Genomic DNA, 24,288 nt, shown 5'->3' on the forward strand with positions numbered 1-24,288 from the left:
TTCCAGGTCTGAGAGAATATCATTTTTAAGAATGACTGGATTTCAAATTTCTGAGCAAGTTTAGCAGCATTTACTGAGATATGCAAAGACTTAACACACAGGACAACAGCAATTCATTAATTTTGATGCCCTGGATGGAACAAGAATTTGTGTTTGCTTAGGGTTGATTATATCTAGTTTTATTTTTGTGATCCACACGGACTAATTCATTTATTAAAATTGATCTGAAGATTCTTGCTTGAAATACTCCCTCTGGGAGTTGAGAGATTTGTATTTAATTTATTCATTTAGGTTTATTTAAATTGGGTAGTCTAGGCACACATACAAAATGTAATTCAAAATACAAACAAAATCAAACTGTACTGATGCCCACAATTACAGACCTTGACCACAGAATACAAAATTATCCCTCACCAAGCCCTCCCACCCAATCAATGTCTCCTTGCGAAAGACTGGGAGCAGACAGTTCAGTGAGGTCCATTAATATCAACCCAAAGCATCTTTTAAAATATTTTGGTTACATCATTAAAATTATAATAATCCTGAGCCATTTGTTGTGATAATTGAATTGTAAAAATGCTTGGATTTTCTTGAGTGGTCAGTTTTATTTCAGATAAAAAAATAGGTCTGACTCCTTAATTGCTATCTTCAATCTTATATTATGATTAATGGTAATTCAGATAGAAGATGAAAGATTGTCCTACATGGGAGTGTTTCTAACCTCAGTCTTTTGTACTATGAATGTAGAGATTTGGGCTTTTATTTAAGATGGAATCAATCTTTTGAAGGGGTATAGATTAATAGATCAGATCCTAGCTCATCGACTCATAGACTTTAAGGCCAGAAGGAACCATAACAATAATCTAGTCTGATTTCCTGCACATTGCAGGCCACAGAACCTCACCCACCCCGTTCTGTAACAGACTCATAAGCTTTGGCTGAGTTACTGAAGTCCTCAAATCATGACTTCAAGTTACAAATAATCCATCATTTACTCTAGTTTAAACCTTCAAGTTACCCATGCCTCCAGGGTCTCTGCCAACCTGACCTGTGGAAAATTCCTTCCTGACCCCAAACATAGTGATCAGCAGAGCCCTGAGCATGTTGGCAAGACCCAGCAGCCAGATACCTGGGAAAGATTTCTCTGTAGTAACACATAGCCCTCCCCATCTCATATCCCATAGCAGCCATTAAGGATTTTTGCTACTAGCAATCACAGATGGACGCCATGCCATTGTAGGCAGTCTCATTATACCATCCCCACCATAAACTTATCAAGCTCAGTTTTTAAGCTAGTTAGGTTTTTTGCCCCCACTGCTCCCCTTGGGAGGCTCTTCCAGAATTTCACTCCTCTGATAGTTAGAAATCTTTGTCTAATTTCAAGCCTAAACTTGTTGATGGCCAGTTTATATCCATTTGTTCTTGTGTCAACATTGATGCTAAACTTAAATAACTCCTCTCCCTCCCTGGTATTTATCCCTCTGATGTATTTATTAAGAGCAATCGTATCTCCCCTCAGCCTTTGTTTTGTTAGGTTAAAAAAGCCAAGCTCCTTGAGTCTCCTCTCATAAGGTACGTTTTCCTTTCATCTGATCATCCCAGTAGCCCTTCTCTGCACCTGTTCCAGTTTGAATTAATCTTTCTTAAACATGGAAGACAATAATTGTACACAATATTCTGAAAGAAGTCTTGCCTTGTATAATGGCAATAACATTTCCCTATCTTGACTGGAAATACCTTGCTTGATGCTTCCTAGATTGCGTTAGCCTTTTTCACAGCAGCATCACACTGGTGACTCATAGTCATCCTGTGATCAACCGGTACACCCAGGTCTTTCTTCTTCTCTGTCACTTCCAACTGATATGGCCCCAGTTTACAGCAAAAAAAATTGTTGTTAGTCTCTAAGTGCATGACCTTGCACTCTGCAATATTAAATGTCATCCCATTTTTATTACTCAGTTTTCAAGGTCCTCCAGATCTTCTAGTATGATATTCCAGTCTTCCTCTGTACTGGCAAGGCCTCCCAACTTTGTGTCAACCGCAAATTTTATTAGCACACTCCCACTTTTTGTACCAAGGTCATGAATAAAAATGTTAAATAAGATTGGTCCCAGGACAGATTCCTGCGGAACTCCACTAGTAACCTTCCTCCACCCTGACAGTTTACCTTTCAGTATGACCCAGTGTAGTCTCCCCTTTAACCAGCTGCTTATCTACCTTCAATTCTCGTATTAATCCCCATCTTCTCCAATTTAACAAAAAATTCCCATGTGGAACTGTATCAAATGCCTTACTGAAATCCAAGTGTATTAGATCTACTGCATTTCCTTTGTCTAAAAAATCAGCTATCTTCTCAAAGAAAGAGATCAGGTTGGTCTAGCACAATCTACTTTTTGTAAAACCATGTTGATTTTTTTTTTGAGGTGCTGTTTATCTCTATGTCTTTAACTACTTTCTCTTTCAGAATTTGTTCCAAGACTTTGAATACAGTTGAAGACAAACCAATGGTCCTGTAATTTCCCGGATCACATTTTCCCCCTTTCTTAAAAATAGGTACTATATTAGCAATTCTCCAGTCATAGGGTATGATCCCTGTTTTTACAGATTCAGCTGGTGCAAACTGGCATAACTCTACTGAAGCCCATAACACTATGCTGATTTAAACTACCCGAGGATCTCGCCCAGATATAGCTAAATGTTTCATTTCATGAAAATGATCATATAATTTAAGTGACAAATATTTCCTTTTTAAACCAAATATTCTGGATGCTCCAGAGGAATAGACAGTGAAATTTGTTGATGGCATTTCACCTGCATTGATCTGAATTTGATTGAGCTCGATCTATATTTTATCAATATTTAAAGCATGTAAATGCTGTCTATGACAAGATAAGTAATTATAGATTAATATTATATAGAAACTTCATTAGAAGGGGTGTTCTTCTCTAAGGGCTGCATGCTGACTTGGATCTGCATGCAGAACACCCACTATTGTTAATAAGAAGAACTGCATTTTGGCTAGCCAAGTCTACACTGCAATGAAAGACCTGTGGAATGGCCACGGCCTGCCTGGGTCAGCTGACCGAGGCTTGTGGGGCTCAGGCTGCAGGGCTAAAAAATGTAGTGTGTATACCTTTGGGTTCAAGCATGAGTCCGGATGTCTACACTGTAGTTTTTAGCCCCACAGCCCAAGTGTGGCAAGCCTGAGTCAACTGACCAGGGCTCAGAGACTCAGTGGTGTGGGTTTTTTACTGCAGTGTAGATCATAGAATCATAGAATCATAGAATATCAGGGTTGGAAGGGACCTCAGGAGGTCATCTAGTCCAACCCCCTGCTCAAAGCAGGACCAATCCCCAATTAAATCATCCCAGCCAGGGCTTTGTCAAGCCTGACCTTAAAAACTTCTAAGGAAGGAGATTCTACCACCTCCCTAGGTAATGCATCCCAGTGTTTCACCACCCTCCTAGTGAAAAAGTTTTGCCTAATATCCAACCTAAACCTCCCCCACTGCAACTTGAGACCATTACTCCTTGTCCTGTCCTCTTCTACCACTGAGAATAGTCTAGAACCATCCTCTCTGGAACCACCTCTCAGGTAGTTGAAAGCAGCTATCAAATCCCCCCTCATTCTTCTCTTCTGCAGACTAAACAATCCCAGTTCCCTCAGCCTCTCCTCATAAGTCATGTGTTCCAGACCCCTAATCATGTTTGTTGCCCTTCGCTGGACTCTCTCCAATTTATCCACATCCTTCTTGTAGTGTGGGGCCCAAAATTGGACACAGTACTCCAGATGAGGCCTCACCAATGTCGAATAGAGGGGAATGATCACGACCCTCGATCTGCTCGCTATGCCCCTACTTATACATCCCAAAATGCCATTGGCCTTCTTGGCAACAAGGGCACACTGCTGACTCATATACAGCTTCTCGTCCACTGTAACCCCTAGGTCCTTTTCCGCAGAACTACTGCCTAGCCATTCGGTCCCTAGTCTGTAGCTGTGCATTGGGTTCTTCCGTCCTAAGTGCAGGACCCTGCACTTGTCCTTGTTGAACCTCATCAGATTTCTTTTGGCCCAATCCTCCAATTTGTCTAGGTCCCTCTGTATCCTATCCCTGCCCTCCAGTGTATCTACCACTCCTCCTAGTTTAGTATCATCCGCAAATTTGCTGAGAGTGCAATCCACACCATCCTCCAGATCATTTATGAAGATATTGAACAAAACCGGCCCCAGGACCGACCCCTGGGGCACTCCACTTGACACCGGCTGCCAACTAGACATGGAGCCATTGATCACTACCCGTTGAGCCCGACAATCTAGATGTACCCTATATGGCTCCAAGTCTGTTGAATATAAAAGTACATTATTTGACAAGGTATTAGATAATTCTTCTAAAAGCCCTATTAACATTCAAGATTTCATTTAGTTTCATTTCTAAAATCTATTGCTTTAAATTCCCATTTTAATCAGATACGCTAGAACCTGACTTGTAGAGTGCATCAGAGACCCACACCTTTATGTTTCATTGTAGTATACTGTTACCCTTGAACTATGTCAGCACTGCAGGGTTCTTTGTTGCATACAGTATATTTTAGTTATGCTCTTGTTTGATGCTGTTCTTCTCTGGCATATGGTTAGACTTCATATCATATTAATTTGATATCCCTTCTTTGTCTAATCTTTGCATTATGGAGATAAAGGTTTGGATAGATTTCAAGCAAGATTTGTTTATGTTGTTTTGTTGTTTTCTAAGCTATACTGTATTTTAATGTATTTATTAGATCCTTGATGGCACCAAGTCTATTTTGCCACAAGCTTCTTAATAATCGTTGCCCAAATTATCTTTAATTTATTCTTTAAATCGTCTTTTCCCCAAAATGGAAAATTTTAGAAGGGTTAATAATTAGTGAGAATGTTGGCATCAATCGATGTTTTATTGAACATGGATCAGACAGCTATTACTTTAACGGAAATTTTACATTCTCTTAAGGAAATGTTCACTTTGGGACTAACATCATCGAGGAAAATATGCCTAGGCGACCCCACTGCCAGGTTAGATAAAACTGGCTTAGCAAGACAGGACATTTGAGGTAGAGCTAGTAGCTGCCTATGCATTGCCACTATTCCCATTTTAACAGGAATTCTTATATCAACTGAAGACACTCAAACGAATTCAAGTTTGGAATGTGAGACTGCCTACACTAATGGTGAACTGTATTCAACAGCTATCTCCTAAGCTAATTACATTAAAATGAGTACCAACTTGGAGACAGCTGGTGCAACAGTGACTCAGCAGTATTATCCAGCTAGATTTCAGTAATACATGCAAAATCAGGGGCCTTATCCATAATTAAAATCATAGACGACTGTCATTTTATTAGCCATTGCCCTTGCATTAATCATCATGAACCTGTATAGGTTCTCTGTACGCTGATGTAGATTCTGCACAAGACCCCACATAACACTAGTGCAACTGTTGTGACCTTAGTAACTAGTTATATCATGAAAAATAAGCTCTTCCTACCCAGTTTTTCCATGCCCATCGCAGCAGAGATCAGACAGCCCACACCCTCACAACTGATTGCCCCTTCTCCCCAGCTCCCCAAATATCCATGTCATGCAAGCGGCGTTCAATCCTTTTGGCTACTAAAAAGTGGTCAAAAGGAGATAATCTGTTGCCGCTGAGCGAATGACCTCCTGTCTCAGTAGGTTCTAACAACAAACTGTAGAGGAGGAAAACTCAAAATGAATGTTACAAGATGAGGTGAAATGGTCACCCAGCAGTGAGGAGTCCATCCCAGGCTGAACTGGGGGACAGAGTGGGAAAGGAGGTAATTTAAAAGACAGTCCTCTTGCTGACACAGATGGCACTGCTGCCAATTAGCAGGGTTACGGAGAAGAGACATGGGGATTGCCCTGACCAAGCAGATGGTGCCGCCAGTGGTGAAGAGTTGAATCTGTAGAGAAGAGATGGTGGAAGGGACTCCATCCAGTTCTCTGAGGGAAATATTTAAGATAACTATACAGTATTCACAACAAAATACCTTCTCACTCACACACAGCTGAAAAGTCTCTGTCTGTGAGTATCAGAGAGAACACTTCTCCACGGTTCTTTATTTTTAGCAAATGACATTGTCCAAACAATTGGACAAAGGAAAGAGATCACAGACTGCAGCAACACAAGCAATGTTTATGCTACAGTGGGCAATCCCACGGCTAAACTAGTTTACATGGGCAAAGGCTTTTTAATTTTTTTTTCCAAGTGAAAGTCTCCCTGGCAAAGACTGTCTCGTGCGAAGCCTTCCCTACCACTTAACCCTGAGCAGATGAAAGAGAGTGTAAGCAGTGTGACGACACATTCCTTAGCACCTCATGCCTGTCTGGGTGTGGACTGATAGGCTCAACTTCAGCCTCAAATGGCCTGGCAATTTGGCTTGCATTTGGGAAGGCTTCCATTAGGCCAGGGGTGACTGAATCCATGATTCCACAGGCCCAGTCTTCCTAACACCCCAAGGAGGGAAGGGGAGGGTCTGTGGTTATGGGCCCTGTGCTGCAGCCCTGTATCTTGCCTTGGGCTGAGAATGTATTTAGCCACCACCTCCCGCCAGATCATGGGCATGGAACCCAATACTTCTGTCTTTATATGGTCAAAGTGAATTTCATCCTTCACATGCACCTGTAGCTGAGGTTATTTGTATCTGTGAACTAAATACAACGCTGAATGGGGTAAGAATACACATAGGTTTGGAGGTTGTAAAGTACTTCAACAATGAGCCTAACATTTCTGAATGTCACCAGTGAAGATGACATCTTTCTTGGCATTTGTTTTTTCTTAAATATTAACTGCAGAAGTTTCTATTTAAATGATAAATGCACTGCGGCAGTGTTACCTTCCACATAATATATGGGTACTGGCCATGGTGTGAACATTTTGTTACCAGAACTAAAATGCTTTCACATGATTGACTTGGCTTGCTTGCATAACTGCGGGCATTCAACATGATAGCTTTAGAAATATGAGACCCAATTAAGTGAATCGTTAAAGCGTCTGTATCATGAACATTGTAAGAGCAACAAACATTGTAGTCCTTGGCCTTTCTTTCCAGACATTAAAAAAATAGAAAGTGAATAATGATCAGATGGAGACTCATTCTGTATGTGATGAAGCCATTCTGACTAGAACATTAATTGCACAGATAATTTACAAGCTGAAACACTTGGAACATTCATGTTCCTCTCTCTAAGTTCTTCTTTATATTTTCAGTTGTAAAAGGGGAAATGTCAGCTACACAAAGATGTATGAAAAAGTCCACAAAGTTCTCCCTTAAACTTTCTTTTTGCAAGGCTTCAGATTCATTTTGTATGGATTTTTCACACATTCTAGTCTCCTATTATCTGCTACAGTAATGACTTTCTTTGGAGAGTTCAATATCATGGCAAAACTATTACTCAGCATTAATGGTTAACATAAGAGCAGCTGTGCACAGCAAGTCCTTCATTTAGAGAGATACCATTTTATTTGATTAGAAATTGATTTTAAAGCTGTTCCATTATTAATTTGCCTTAGCAGGGAAAGTTTCAGCAGTTGAGAAAGACAGGCTTCCATTCACTTCCGGAGAGATTTTCAAAATAATTTTTTTCCTCAATGTTTTAAAAATTTAAGACTCCCTCTTATCTAGTTATGTTTAAGCAGAGAGTTTCAGAGCACTTTACACACATTAAGGGGAAACTTATCCTTCCAGATACTCATCTTCAGCCCTCTATTTTCCTTACTTATATGGTTCTCCCATTAAAATCTATGGACCATCTAGTTCCATAAGGAGAACGCAGTATCCCAAAGGAGTTACCGTAAGGACTTGAGAGAGAATTTTAATCTATTTAATAAAATTTCTCATTATCATTGGGAGATTGGTAAATATTTATATCTGTTTTAACATAAGTAAACTGAGGTAATGATGCTAAAAATCTGTGTGGTCAGTGTGAACCAGTGGTAGAGATCAGAAGGGACCCAGAAATCCTGATTCCCATTCCCCTACCCTAAGGCTGCACAGATCCTGCAAAGTCTTTTGCACATACTTATTTTTAAATATGTAACATGAATGTGACCTACTGGATAGAGCACTGGACTGAGATTCAAGAGACTTGGTTTCTATTCCTAGCTCAGTGACCTCAGGCAAGTCACTTTACTATGTGTAAAATATGCCTCAGTTTTACCATCTGTAAAATGGGGATAGTTATACTTCCCACCCTTGTAAAGCTCTTGGACATCTACTGATGAAAATGCCATATAAGAGCCTGGTATTATTACTGAATGGGGCTACACCAGAAAGTAAAATTAAGCAAAGATGTCAGCCTTGGCAAGATCGGGAGGGCAGGGGGACAGCTAAATTATAACTAGGTAGCTGGTCACCAAGGACTGGTGACATTTTTGTCTTAAAAAAAAAACAACTTCTTCTCAGCAACGCTGTGCAGCCAACCTTTCTTAAACTGTATCCTGTAACATGAGCACAAACACCTGTATATCATATTTAACTACACAGAAATGCTTCCCTCTGGTTTATTTGACTGAAGTCCAAAACATAACAAATTCCATTATTGAAGGTCTTATCCTTTGAGCGACAACATAAACAAAAGGAAAGGTGAGGGAATGACTAATAAGGCATTCAGCAAAGGCCATATAAAGACAAACTAATTCTTCAGTTTAATTACTAATTAGTAAAGCAAAAATAATGTGCTTCCCATAGCATCATTATACTGATCCACTGATTAACAATTATAATCCCAATTACATCTATAATTAAGAAGGATTTCAAAGACATTACAAGGGAAAATAGATGGTCTGCATCTATAGTTCCATTAAATCTACCAAGAATTCTATAGTTAATTGTTCTTTTGGGCATTTGCTTTTTACAGCCCAGAAGTGAAATTAGATAGCAGGATAGACGTCAAACAAAATGTGAACAACCTAGTATCTGTCATCTATTCTGTCAACGTGGACCTTTCTGTCTGCAAGAAATCCAACTAAGGTCAGTGAAGCTCTACGTGAGTTCAGCCCACATGGAACTAATTGCAGGATCAACTGAATAACTGAAACCCTCCCAAAGGTCAGTGGCAGACAATCCCTCTTTCCTCCCACCCAACATCGAATCCCTAGTTAGTAAAATCAAAGGAAAATCAGGATAAAGGCTCTCAATGAACTCCAAGACGTAATTTTCCCATTCTAGATGTGTTACTTTAGCAAAAAGAGGAAAAATAAGGGACATTGAACATTTTAAAGGCTTTCAGATGAAAGCATAAAGCTAATGAAAGGTAAATAGCGTGTTTTGCTTGTTGACTAGTGTCAATACTGAAAGATACTTATCATCCGCACATATACCATTCCTATGAAGACTGCACTAGGCACGAGCCTGAGAAACAAGCAACCTTAAATCATATTAGGAAAGCCAACAGACTCTAGTGCTGGATAAATGGGGAAAGTGAATTTCAGCAAAAGGCCTTCCATTCAGAAAGCTCAGATGTTAAAATCTAGGGACTGGTAGAAAAATTATGTCAGCTGCCATGGTGGCACATGGGGAGAGAGTTGGCCTCTCAGCTTATCCAGGACTCTCATTATGTAGGCCTTTATATGTCAGAATAAAAATCATGAAATGGACCTGGAAGTAAATTGGAAACTTGTGCAGTCTTGGTGTAATATATTTCCTGTTGCTTAAACTGGTAAGGAAGCGGGTAATTTCCTTCTGGACTTTCTGTAGCTTTTGATTGGTGTTCAAGACATGTCTCAGAAAGAGTGTGTTGCAATAATCCAGTCTGGAGGCCACAAAGATATGGATAACTGTGAGAAAGCAGATAATGCAAAATGGGTAAAACCACTTATAAGCACTGAATTCTCCCCTACTTCTATCCTGAGCTGAAGAATTTAAAACCACACAAAAAAACACTCCTGAGGTCTGTGCTGTTTCAGCCCTGCAACAGCAGGGAAGGAAGGCAGTCAGGAGAGAGCCTCTTGTGGCCTTAGAGAAGGTAGCGGAGATGTCTCAAATGTATGAGTATCTGCCCTCTCTCAGCCCCCCATATAGCAAATGTGAAAAATCAGCAGGGAGTGGGGGTGGGGGTAATAGATGCCTATATAAGGCAAAGCCCCAAATATCAGGACTGTCCATATAAAAATTGGGACATATGGTTGCAGTGCTCATTTGATGCACCTCCTAGCCAAAGACTTCAGTGTTCCAGAAATAAAGGCTAATGTTGTTGAAATTGAAAAATACTTCCATAATAACCACTTTGCAGCAGCTGCTCTGAAAAAAGTGGAAGGAACCAAGCTAACTCTTCAACAAAACGTGCAATGGAACTCAGTCGTGGACTGTTTTGAGCACTATATCTAGAACTGGCCTAATGTGATGACAGTTTGTGAACAAAATCATGAAAAAATGGATGGCACTGTCACAGCCCAAGTTCTCAACATTGGGTTTAAGAGAAATGTTGAACACATGCCGAGTACCCTGAAGCCTATTTCCGTAGCCTTGAACAAAATGCAGGGAAATTGCTCTTTTATTGCTGACACTGTTGAAATTTGGAAGGAACGGAGTGAGATCTTAAAAACACAAATATGCAATGACAGAGTTAAATTACAATAATGAAAAAAACGAATGGGACCAGCACTGTCTCTAGCTCATTTTCTTGCAAATATTCTCTATATGCGGTCTGAGGATCAAACCTTAACTGATGAAGAAGAGGAGTTGGTTGTGACATGGACATCCAGCAACCATCCCTCCATAATGCCAACTATAATAAACTTCAGAGCTAAGGGTGAACCATTCAAGAAATATATGTTTGCTGATGATGTTTTAAAGAAAGTCACATCAGTGAACTGGTGGAAGTCACTTAAGCACTTGGATTCACAGACTGTTGAAGTGATAATCTCACTTTTAACAGCAGTAGCTTCTTCTGCCAATATAGAAAGAATATTTTTTCCTTTGGACTAATTTGTTCAAAACTGAGATATTGCTTGGGGACCTGACAAAGCAGGAAAGCTTGTTTTCCAGATTATGAACAAACAGGAAAATGAAGGTGAAGATGACTGAGTTAGCTGCAGAAGCCAATATTTTAAGTTTCTCATTTTGACCTGGCTGACATAGTCGATTTAATTTTTTTTTAATCATGTAACTATTTTAGTTAAAAACAATTTTAACAAAAAAAACCCTGATTTTAAAAAACTTGAATGTTTAACTAAATTCAAAAATGAATATGCTTGTTTTGTTAAAATATTATGTTTGCTGTTGAAGAAAAAAATTCAGAATTCATAACACTGTTGTTTTACTTAAATAAAACAATTTAAATGTCTGTCTGGTGATGTTCTCCTCCTAATATAGCATGGCAAAAAAATCCTCAGAATATTAATGATTAACCTGTTGAATTGGAGATAGTTCACTTTCCAATGACTTCATAAATATCTGCTTCAATTACCTTTGGTAATCTTCTGATATAGCTGTAAAACTAATCTAAAAAGTTTTCAGAATAAATCACTTTGAAAATGTGTAGTGTGTACCTTCTAAAAATGAAACCTACATCTATCTCTGAGTTGTGAAGAATATGTATTAAGGTTATAACAATCAACAAGAATGCACTTTTATGTAGAAATCCATGATTAAATCGAGTCTTCCTGACTAGTGATTTAAATCATGATTTAAATCAATTTGATTTAAATCAAATCTACCCTGGAAGGAACCCACGATATGCCCCAAACAGGGTCAACAAAGAAACTGAGACATCTTGATTAACTCAGTGGCTCAAGTGGTCACCAACAAGTTCTGTCTGCAAGCATGTTTCCCTGGACCCTGGGTGGTTTAGATTGGATATTAGGAAAAACTTTTTCACTAAGAGGGTGGGGAAACACTGGAATGTGTTACCTAGGGAGGTGGTAGAATCTCCTTCCTTAGAGGTTTTTAAGGTCAGGCTTGACAAAGCCATGGCTGGGATGATTTAACTGGGAATTGGTCCTGCTTCGAGCAGGGGGTTGGACTAGATGACCTTCTGGGGTCCCTTCCAACCCTGATATTCTATGATTCTATGATTCTATGGTAAACTTTACACTAGTGCGGGAGGGTCCCATGACTTCATGGCCTCTGACTGTAGGTTTGACAGTATTGTGCACAAAAGGGTCTAATAACTAAGAGAACTCTACGTATAGTCACTGAATTCCTTCCATCTCTCTGTTTAACTTTTCCTTTCTCCCTTGCAGTCTCATCTACTGCTTGATAATGCATGGCTTGTCTGAGTCTCTCTCAGATTTAGATTACATTCTGTCAGACAGATGTTTGTAAATAAGCACTTTCTTGTCCGCTTTTGTTACCAGATCCCAATACAGCCTGAGTTCAACTAGACCTGATTTCACACATATTATTACAGAACCATATGATCATATAAACATTAAGCTGGAAGGAACCTCGAGAAGTCATCAAGTCCACCAAGTCTTAACTGATGCCAGTTAAGTCATAATTTAGCTTATGTACTAATACTTCCACTGCTTTCATATTTATTCCCCATACACCTTATGTTTGTGTACAGACATCTAAGGTTTTATCTATACTAGAACTTTTATCAGCAAAACTTTTGTCGGTTAGGGGTGTGAAAGAACACCACCTGCCCAACCGACCAAAGCACTGGTGTGGACAGTGCTATGTCCGTGGGAGATGCTCTCCCCCAGACATAGATATCGCCGCTCATTGTAGGTGGTTTAATTATGCCAGCAGGAGAGCTCTCTCCCCCTGGCATACAGCGACTACACAGGAGATCTTACAGTGGCACAATTGTGTCACTGTAAGGTCCATAGTGTAGACACGGTCTAAGATACTGAGGAGACTCCCCCACTGATTTCCCTCTTGTTGTTCCTATGGTCCTATTATAATTTCTTAACATCTAACCCTCTGTTAAAGTTTCCTTTTTTATACTTACCTGTGAGCTTTTATTATCTACCCCATTTTAACATAGTTTATGCTGTGCCTTCTTTCTACAGAAATTAAAGGTAGTTAAGGAAAAGTTAGCACATGTGACTCCATTTTGGTTTGGGGCCCACCATTGTTTAAATGCCAGCACATCATACACCAGGAGGAGTAATCCTTAGATATTGAATCCCTGTGAAAATCCTCCTCCTTGTCTCCAGCCTGCCTTGACTCCCAGTATCTGGTTTTTGTCAGTCTCTAACTCCCTGTCTCTTGGCCTTGATGTGAGGCCTCCCATCCTGATAATAAAAGTTACTGATGCATAGCTTTAGGACCATGCTGTGTAATTAACATACTGGTATAGCACGAGGAATGCACCAAGCAGGGATAGGTGGTAGATAAGACAAGGGTTTGTTTATTGGCTAAGGTTTCCGATGCACGAGGGCAACATGCTTTGCTAAAAGGTATATAACCTTTGTATAATCTGCATTCAGGGTCCCCTCCTGGCTAGCAGGGGGGCACCACGCTCGAGCGTAATAAACTTAGTGTCTTTTGGGAACTCTGCAGTTGTGGACTTTGTTTCTGTGCCTCAGCCTAGATTCGAACTGTGCGTGTCCTATCAGGTATAATTCGCAGCACTGGTGTGCGTGTCCTATCAGGTATAATTCGCAGCACTGGTGTGCGTGTCCTACAAGGTGTAATTCGTAGCACTTGTGTGCGTGTCCTACCAGGTGTAATTCGTAGCACTTGTGTGCGTGTCCTACAAGGTGTAATTCGTAACAGGTTGCTAACAAAGATTTTTTTTGTTTGTTTGTTTGGGTTTTTTATCTCCTTGAAAGATGCTTCTATTTAATAGTACTCTGTTCTCAAGGGATGTTGTATATATGAGGTTTGTGACACTAGGTCTACAAGCAAGAATGGCTTTGATAAGGATACGTTTGTAACTAGAAGGCTGAGGAATTAAAATTGCCAGTGAAACTTAAAATGTTTTAGCTGTCTTACTTCACTAGCTGGAAACTTTTTCTAGTCAAACTTGTTAACTTCATGTCTCAGCTGCTGTTACAATTATTCCCTCATGTCAGAAAATTTGGAAGAGACACTCTAGAAAGCAACTACAGCATTTGCTCAAGAAACTTCCTGAAAAAGCACAAGATCAAATCCGCACAGACACACCCCTGGAACCCCGACCTGGGATATTCTATCTACTACCCAAGATCCATAAACCTGGAAATCCTGGGCGCCCCATCATCTCAGGCATTGGCACCCTGACAGCAGGATTGTCTGGCTATGTAGACTCCCTCCTCAGGCCCTACGCTACCAGCACTCCCAGCTACCTTCGAGACACCACTGACTTCCTGAGGAAACTTCAATCCATCGGTGATCTTCCTGATAACACCATCCTGGCTACTATGGATGTAGAAGCCCTCTACACCAACATTCCACACAAAGATGGACTACAAGCCGTCAAGAACACTATCCCCGATAATGTCACGGCTAACCTGGTGGCTGAACTTTGTGACTTTGTCCTTACCCATAACTATTTCACATTTGGGGACAATGTATACCTTCAGATCAGCGGCACTGCTATGGGTACCCGCATGGCCCCACAGTATGCCAACATTTTTATGGCTGATTTAGAACAACGCTTCCTCAGCTCTCGTCCCCTAAAGCCCCTACTCTACTTGCGCTATATTGATGACATCTTCATCATCTGGACCCATGGAAAAGAAGCCCTTGAGGAATTCCACCATGATTTCAACAATTTCCATCCCACCACCAACCTCAGCCTGGTCCAGTCCACACAAGAGATCCACTTCCTGGACACTACAGTGCTAATAAACAATGGCCACATAAACACCACCCTATACCGGAAACCTACTGACCGCTATTCCTACCTGCATGCCTCCAGCTTTCACCCTGACCACACCACACGATCCATCGTCTACAGCCAAGCTCTGCGATACAACCGCATTTGCTCCAACCCCTCAGACAGAGACAAACACCTACAAGATCTCTGTCAAGCTTTCTTACAACTACAATACCCACCTGCAGAAGTAAAGAAACAGATTGATAGAGCCAGAAGAGTTCCCAGAAGTTACCTACTACAGGACAGGCCTAACAAAGAAAATAACAGAACGCCACTAGCGGTCACCTTCAGCCCCCAACTAAAACCCCTCCAACGCATTATTAAGGATCTACAACCTATCCTAAAGGATGACCCAACACTCTCACAAGTCTTGGGAGACAGGCCAGTCCTTGCCTACAGACAGCCCCGCAACCTGAAGCAAATACTCACCAACAACCACATACTACACAACAGAACCACTAACCCAGGAACTTATCCTTGCAACAAAGCCCGTTGCCAATTGTGCCCACATATCTATTCAGGGGACACCATCACAGGGCCTAATAACATCAGCCACACTATCAGAGGCTCGTTCACCTGCACATCCACCAATGTGATATATGCCATCATGTGCCAGCAATGCCCCTCTGCCATGTACATTGGTCAAACTGGACAGTCTCTACGTAAAAGAATAAATGGACACAAATCAGATGTCAAGAATTATCACATTCATAAACCAGTCGGAGAACACTTCAATCTCTCTGGTCACGCAATCACAGACATGAAGGTCGCTATCTTAAAACAAAAAAACTTCAAATCCAGACTCCAGCGAGAAACTGCTGAATTGGAATTCATTTGCAAATTGGATACTATTAATTTAGGCTTAAATAGAGACTGGGAGTGGCTAAATCATTATGCAAGGTAGCCTGTTTCCTCTTGTTTTTTCCTAACCCCCCCCCCAGATGTTCTGGTTTAACTTGGATTTAAACTTGGAGAGTGGTCAGTTTAGATGAGCTATTACCAGCAGGAGAGTGAGTTTGTGTGTGTATGGGGGTGGGGGGGATGTGAGAAAACCTGGATTTATGCAGGAAATAGCCCGACTTGATTATGTAAAGAGTTGTCACTTTGGATGGGCTAGCACCAGCAGGAGAGTGAATTTGTGGGGGGGGGGGGGTGGAGGGTGAGAAAACCTGGATTTGTGCTGGAAATGGCCCACCTGTTGATCACTTTAGATAAGCTATTACCAGCAGGACAGTGGGGTGGGAGGAGGTATTGTTTCATATTCTCTGTGTATATATAAAGTCTGCTGCAGTTTCCACGGTATGCATCTGATGAAGTGAGCTGTAGCTCACGAAAGCTCATGCTCAAATAAATTGGTTAGTCTGTAAGGTGCCACAAGTACTCCTTTTCTTTTTGCAAAGACAGACTAACACGGCTGTTCCTCTGAACTCTAGAAAAATATGAGAGTTAGTACATTTCATTTTAAACTGGTAACATTTTACATTTTCAGTACATTACAACTACATAAATTTTGGATCACTAGTAAAATGGTCAGCCATGGCTTGCAGCATTCACTTCCAGTCATAAATAATCATAAGAGGATTTAGAGGTCTCTGGATTCTTTACATCGAGTCCCACCATATTGCAAAGAGCAGCCACTGCTGATACAAGACTGTAGGGAGAGCAGGGACAGGGACTGGGTGGAGCCTCATTGTTTTCCCCATCCTATGTGCGAGCAAACACTGTTTAGTCACCATGGAGGGGGAAATAATAAGCTACTGCTTATGATCAGTAGTAAATGACTTCCCCGTTGGTGTTGAGTTAGAAAATGAATTGTACTCCTACCCTGGTTTGCTCTGTGGTTAGTGGAGAAAGTAGAATCACAATCTAGCTGGTAAATATGAACTACTGAATGTATCTGGGCTTAAAGTCATCAGCTCAGAGGAAACTCCAACTTCTTCAACCTTGCCTTTGGTAATATAAACCCAGCAGCATGTACATATTTAAAAACAACCCAACCCAACTATACCAAAACAAAAAACTTTATACCCCCCCCCCAAATAACAGAAGATGAGAGAAAGAATTGTCCCTTCATTACATCAGATACTATAATGATGAGGGTAGCATAAGAATAGAATAGAACAGAATAGAATGGCTGAAAGGGACCTCGAGAGGTCATCAAGTCCAGCCCCCTGGGATGAGAAAGGATCAAGTAAACCTAGACCATGCTGATGGCTGTTTGTTCAACCTGTTCTGAAAAACGTCCAGTGATGGAAATTCCACAACGTCCCTTGGAAACTATTCAAAAATTTAACTATCCTTAAAGGTTTTCCTAATTTCTAACCTAAATCTCCCCCCATTGCTTCTTGTCTTACCATCAGTGAGAACAATGGAGGACAATTGATCACTTTCGTCTTTATAGCAGGTCTCAACATATTTGTTATCTGGTCCCTCCTCAATCTTCTTTTCTCAAGACTAGATGTGCACTTTTTTAACCTTAGATCATAGGTCAGGTTTTCAAAATTTTTCATCTTTTCTTTGCTCTCCTCTGTACTCTCTCCAATGTATCCACATCTTTCCTGAAGTACGGTACCCAGAACTGGACACAGTACTTCAGCTGAGACCTCAACAATGCAGAGTACACTGGGACAGTGTTGACTCATATTCAGTTTGTGGTCCACTACAAGCCCCAGATAGTTTTCAGCAATATTACCACCTAGCCAGTTATTCCACCACTTTGTAGTTGTGCATTTGATTTTTCCTCTGAGTGTAGTACTTTGCATTTGTTTTTATTGAATTTCATCTCATTGAATTCAAACCAATTCTCCAATTTGTCAAGATTGTTTTGAATACTAATCCTGTCCTCCAAAGTGTTTGCAACTCCTTCCAGCTTAGTGTCATCTGCAAATTTTACAAGCATAGTCTGCACTTTATTATCCAAGTCATTAATGAAAATATTCAATAGTATCAGACTTAGAACTCACCCCTGTGAGACCTTGACTGCAAACTGTTGATAACTATACTTAGAGTATGGTCTTTCAACCTCTTGTGCAACCACCGTATAGTAATTTCATCTAGACCACGTTTCCCTGGTTTGTTTGTGTCAGTGTCATGTGGGCCTGTGTCAAAACCCTTACTAAAATCAAGATATATCATATCTATTACTTCTTCCCTATCGACTAGGCCAGTAACCTAGAATAGAACCGCCATCTCATCACTCACAGAAGGAGGACATCATCATCTGAAAGCATCAATTGAATACCTCATTATGCCCTGATATTCAAGATATCTCCTAATAGCCAGATCTCTTCAGGTCATCCCCTTCATTTCATCCTCTCCAGTTCAAACTGCTCAAAGATAGACTGGCTCTATGGGAGATATTTACAGCTAGGGTTGGGTAGGCAAGTTGCAGCTAATAATTTGTTTGACAAGTTTCACATTTTTCTCTTTTTACAATTACAATTAGCTTGGTACTTTTTCAAAGATATTAATTATGGGTTAAATTCAAGCCTTTGCACAAGTCCTGCCGGTAGCAGTTTGGAAAAGGCTGAACACCCAAAGGATAAGAACTACTGCAGCAGTTCATTTTTCCTGAAGACCTTAAAGTGCTTTACATAAATTAATCTTCATAACATCCATGGAAGGTAGATAGATATTATTATGCCCATTTCACAGACTGATAAACTGAGACACAGAATTTAGGGCACACGTAAAAAGATGAGAAATTGCACAAAAACACCTGGGCTCAAATTTCCAAATCCCAAAGTGCTCATCAACTTAAACTGAGGGTAAAGAATGCACACACAATGTTTATGCTAGTGACAATCTACTAATGACATGTGCAGGATTGGGAGTCTGGTATATCTGTAACTGGACAATTCCCTATGAGTCATTTTTCCAACTTGCATGCACAGGGCTAAGCACAAGAACACTCACCTATGGTTCATTAGAGTATAATAGCTAGATGTAACAGCTGGGAGGATGCTGACTTTCTAATACCAGTAGTGTTTCCAGTTGCTCTCTAGAAGAAATCCTAAGGCAGTAGTGACTTTGCTCACTACAACTATTGTGCAATTTAGCTGTGTCTGACTCTGCAGGTCCCATTTCAGCACCTCAATGAAATGATAGATTTTTGTTGTCAAACATATTTCTGGAACATTTGCTTCTCTGTCAGCTCCAGGATGCTGATGTGTTGCCTATAAACTTTATGGTCTGTGTACTTGAAACTCTTGTATATCTTCCCTCTCTCTCATTTTCCTGTATATTAAAAGACTGAGCGCTTTCCTCTTTGGTTGAGGATATTGTATTCTCATTTCCAAATTGGTCTGTGTGTCTTGTCTTAGGGATGTCCCTTTTCTGTCTAAGGCAATAAACAATTTTTGGAAACATATGGGGTGAAATCCTGGCTGCACTGAAGGCAATGGCAAAACTTCAGTTGACTTCAATGGGGCCAGGATTTCACTCACAGACATTATTTTTTTCAATATGATATGGGGTTCCGAATAGTATAATACTGACACTTTTGTATGATGTAAAACTACAATATATAGGTTTTAATGAAAGTGCAGGATTAACATCAATATAGTCATATGTTTTGTCAGTTATACTGATAATATATTGTCCCTATATACACCTGATGAAAGCAATAAATAAGATATTTTGAATTGACTTGATTTTACTAAATGCATACCCTATTATAGCTCTTCATGGCCTGAGTCCTGCTTCTATTGTAGTCAATGGATGTTTTATCATCATTTAGTGGAAGCAAGCTCAAGTCCAGCAAAAATACATTAATATACAAATTATATGTTGACTGCATCTGCTTTACATAGGAATAAAAGATTATTGCTATATTTTACGATATATGTGGCTATGCATCTACAAAACACATACATTCAGAATCTCCAATATATTATTCATACGAATATTCAAAGGACAGTAATTTTCATACCAGTTAAATTGTAAGGATGGTTTAATGGTGTGTGTGCTAACTTAAGACTGGGGAGACCCAGGTTCAATTCCCTGCTCTGTTGACAGACTCCCTCTGTGACCTTGGCCAACTCACCTAGCCTTGCTATGTCTCAGTTCCCACCTGTATAACAGAATTAACAGCACTTCCCTACAACACAGGGTGTTGGGAACATAAATACCTTATTAAAGATGTTACATCTGGCACTCAGATGTTATGGATGTAAGCACCTAAAATAGATAGCTAAACTAGATTTAATTGGTGGAAATGTATTTTCAATACACCTTTAAGGATATATTACAAATATGATTGTCATTTAAGAGTACCAGCTGTTTCCAACAGTTATTCAACAGTGGAATGTGAGAATTCACAGATATTTCCCTCTACTTGGAATACACCACTGCACATAAACTATTGATTTATTATGATCTTTTAATAGTGACCCCAAGGCACAGCACTAATGTACCACATAAGTATACTGATAGAGAACCTTGTAAAAAGGGAAACATGAAAGTAGCCTTTTCATTATTATTTACTCATTACCTCTCACTGTAGTTATTTCATCAACTAACAGCATGGTGACATCCACCGGACTGAGGTACTATATATCTTTTTTCGCAACTACCCCGAGGGAGTTTAACAGCCACTTGTGCTAATCATACAACAACAGTATTAATGTAAACCTCCGGACCCTCAGAAATGCCAGTAATCCACCCTGAACAGAAGAGGAACACCCTAACATTTTTTCTTAACCAGTTACAGGTAAAGGAGATACACGATAATGTACATAAACTTCATGCTGTTGCTGGTTATAGTGTAATTTTAAAAAGAATGGACAACTTCAACAATAAAAGCACCAGTGTAGAGAACATGCCTAATATAAAACAAATCTTTGTAATAGATGATCCTTATGGAACATATTCAATCAACAGACTAAAAGCCATTAAAATATACATCTTCTTACATTAATTTACTGTGATACAATAAAAAGAAAAGGAGAACTTGTGGCACCTTAGAGACTAACCAATTTATTTGAGCATAAGCTTTCGTGAGCTACAGCTCACTGCATCCAAAAGCTTATGCTCAAATAAATTGGTTAGTCTCCAAGGTGCCACAAGTACTCCTTTTCTTTTTGCGAATACAGACTAACATGGCTGTTACTCTGAAACCTGTGATACAATAAGCTGACTATTTGACAGGTGGAATATAAGCAGGTTAAAAGAACTCCAGTTGTATTAATTAGTTTTAGGGTTAGTGGCATGGCCATAATTGTTGGAGGTCCTGAATCTGGCGAATAAATACATCATCATACAATTGTGCCTAATCTACAAGACTGTCTGCCAAGCTACTGAGTCAAGCATTCGTGAAACATGTAAGGTGCAAACCTCACCAGCAAATGTTCCAGCATTATTCTGTAGTTTCCTCTGCTGTCATATAGGGCATATTTACATTCTGAGCTGGGGGTGTGATTCTCACCTGAAGGACACATACCTGAGCAAGTTCTGATCAAGGTAACATGCTAAAACTAGAGGGTAGCCATGGTGGTGTGAGTAGCGGGAGCCAGGGCTAGCTGCCCTGAATACTTGCTTATGATCTCGGATGGTTATGACTTATAGCAAGCGAGCCTGTCCCACCACTCACTCTGCCACCCCTACACTCTATTTTTGGTCCTCTAGCTGGATGAAAGCTAGCAGGAGTATGTCTCCTAGAGCTGGGAATCACACTCCCAGCTTGAACTGTGGACATACTTTTAGAGAACTACATACGGAAACAATGCAGATGCACAATATTCCAAGCAACATTATACTCCTGAAACCCATCCCTTAGTGCAGAGTTACAGCTGATGAAATGTTCTGAACCCATTTTCCCCTCTCACACCAAGACAGTTTCACTGAGTTAATAGAGTTGCTTCTAATTTGCAGTGGGGTAACTAAGAAGATGGATCATCTATAATTTTGTTCTGAGAAAATTAAGTTACCTTTAATTGTCATAGGATTGCTTGGATAAATAAAGGGAAATGCCTTACTGGGATTTCTGGGAGACATGCTATTTGTTTATAAGCTGGCAATTACCTGGATAATACCTGGCGAGGCCAGTCGCACTACCAAAAACCTGCCACAACAAAGTTGGGTCTTCATCTCTGTTCTTTTTGAATACTTCATCCAATGCTCCAGTCCAGTTGAGTTCATTTAACACTATTGTAGCTGTAAAAGAGGAAACATATTTGGTATTACAAAGCTAAGTATTTACATAATTAGCAGCTAATATTCTTTACAGGAATTTTAAAAATTGTGAAAGATTTAACATGACAAATATGGTGCAGGAACTGAGTAAACTATTCTAACAACTATTCTAGAGAGTACGTAATTTAAGTAATCAACAGAGTAAATTTGAGGAAATACAGTCCTACTCCTTGAAAGGATTAATATTCTTTAATTTTCCTGTACTGCTTTTTTTCCCAGTGATTCATCTGTATGCAAAGATTATTCTTATTTTTTTGGATACTGAATTTCTTCTGTGAAATATGTTGTTCCTGATGGGCCATTCTATTCTTGATTCCAGGCTAATGACAAGTAAATTAGAGGATGTAACCACATAACCTATTTGATCACAGGACATAGCCATGAGACAAAGCAAGGTGATACCAACAAAAGATGTATAAGTCATAGGAAAATGTAACAAAGGTCTCTCTTTCAAGCTAAATGCGATTATTTAAGATGGATTCCATGGAAAAGAGAAAACAATGAATTAAACAACATTAGAATTGCAAAACCGAGCTGGGACTAGCAACTAAGGCAGTGCTCATTATTGCAAGTTAACAGGATTTCATGTTTATGGATGTGAACACTTGCAGAAAGATCAGTTCTGTGGACATTAATATTCATGAGCAGGGTCAGTTCCACAGTGAACTTGAGCTACAAGGAAATTCATATGCTTAAGCATGATCAGCACTAAACACTAAGTGGCCAGTGACATGGAAATTCATAGTCACAAAGCTGCCCTGGACTGATGCTTGTGTTACTTTTGCAAATATTTATATTAGCATGTTCTATGCCTTAGTGGGAAAAAGATAGTAGGGGCTTTATGAACAATGCTCCACTACAGTACTAATCAACTGAACAAATAATGAAGTTGAATTATGGTACCGTGCTTTAATCAGTGGTAAATCCTATTAATTTCCAAAGATATCTCAATCACATTAGGCACCAGCTTGGCATTCAGATTCTTAGAACAGAGCAAGGTTTTAGTTGGTGGTTGGGTCACTAATGCTTTCCTTTGTCTTGTCTGATGGCATTATAAATAATGCTTCAAGACTGAAATACATAGGTTATAAAGATGACAGAGACACTCTCATTACCAACAGTGAACTCAAAAGGGGAGGGGAAAGGGGAGAAATATATCTGAAGTGACAAAATACGTGTAGAATATTGCTTTTCATCAGAATTCTCTATTGTATTTCTACAGAATTGTCTATAGGAAATTCAAGCTGGACTAAGTAAAGTGAGTCCATCTTTCAGACAGAAAAAAATGGATCATTCTGCAAAGCTTTATAGGCGAGGTGGAGGGAAGACAAAGAATAAAACTTGGTACAATATTTGAAGTTAATATCAGCTTCTAAATTGAGGTTTTTATAATTAAAGTAATAAAATGCTAACATTAAATTTCATATATTTGGTTTTTAAGGCTAACGGGACATTTGGTACACTTTATGTTCTGTGAAAGATTTATTTTTTCAGAGAAGTTTTAAAAGTGCTTTCTGTTCTGAGATGCTGACTTTTTGAGAAATATAAAATTAAACCTCCTATTCTCCAGATCCCTTGTAACCAATACATCTATATACCCAGTCTCTTTGTCAAATATCTAATTAAATATATATTTACTTGAGAAAGAGGAGCAATTCCCACAGTACAGTAACTACTTAACTATCATTATAAAAATGTTTATTGTACAATTATGTTCTTTAGAGCAGGTTTGCTCTATTGTATAATTATGTAATGAAGCACTGAAGTCTTTGTACAGTCCTTGTAACACTCTTTTTAATTTGTGCAGTGATTCTCTCCTGGACCTTACTTACATGACTAAATACCTAAAGTGGAATCCTGGCCCCAGTGAAGTCAATGCAAGTTTTGGCATGAGGTGCCTCTAAACTAAGAACATGGGGATGATAAAAGGAGGTTTTTTGCATTAAGACACTGGACAGAGACTCAGGAGATAGAGGTGCTTTCCTCACCTCTGCACAAACTTCCGTTATAACTTTGGGCAAGTCACTTAGACCACTGACGTCAATGGGATTTAGCATATGCTTAAGTGCTTTGCTAAACAGCGATGAACTTGAGCACAAGTGTAAAGCTAGATATGTGCTTAAGTGCCTTGCTGAATTAGGAAGGACTTATTTCTCCATGATTCAGTTTCCCATGCTTAAAATGGGGATAACGATATGCCCCTATAAATCTACTGAAGTATATGAGGTGCTCAAATACTACAATGATGAATATCCCAGAAAAGCCTATGCATAAATAATAATAATGGTTAACAA

The 24,288-nt window shown here is 39.6% G+C and overlaps 1 protein-coding gene across 3 annotated transcripts in view; it reads right to left on the reverse strand.

Annotated features, from left to right (window-relative positions):
* The window catches only part of CACNA2D1 (calcium voltage-gated channel auxiliary subunit alpha2delta 1), a 690,472-nt gene that overhangs the window by 187,209 nt on the left and 478,975 nt on the right, over positions 1-24,288 (reverse strand). For all 3 annotated transcript variants that reach the window (XM_048836497.2, XM_048836498.2, XM_048836499.2), the window contains exon 7: positions 21,824-21,955. In XM_048836497.2, the coding sequence (XP_048692454.1) occupies positions 21,824-21,955 (132 nt within the window). The remainder of the gene's footprint in view (positions 1-21,823; positions 21,956-24,288) is intronic.

This window comes from Caretta caretta, chromosome 1 (assembly GCF_965140235.1).
Source record: "Caretta caretta isolate rCarCar2 chromosome 1, rCarCar1.hap1, whole genome shotgun sequence".
NCBI lineage: Eukaryota > Metazoa > Chordata > Testudines > Cheloniidae > Caretta > Caretta caretta.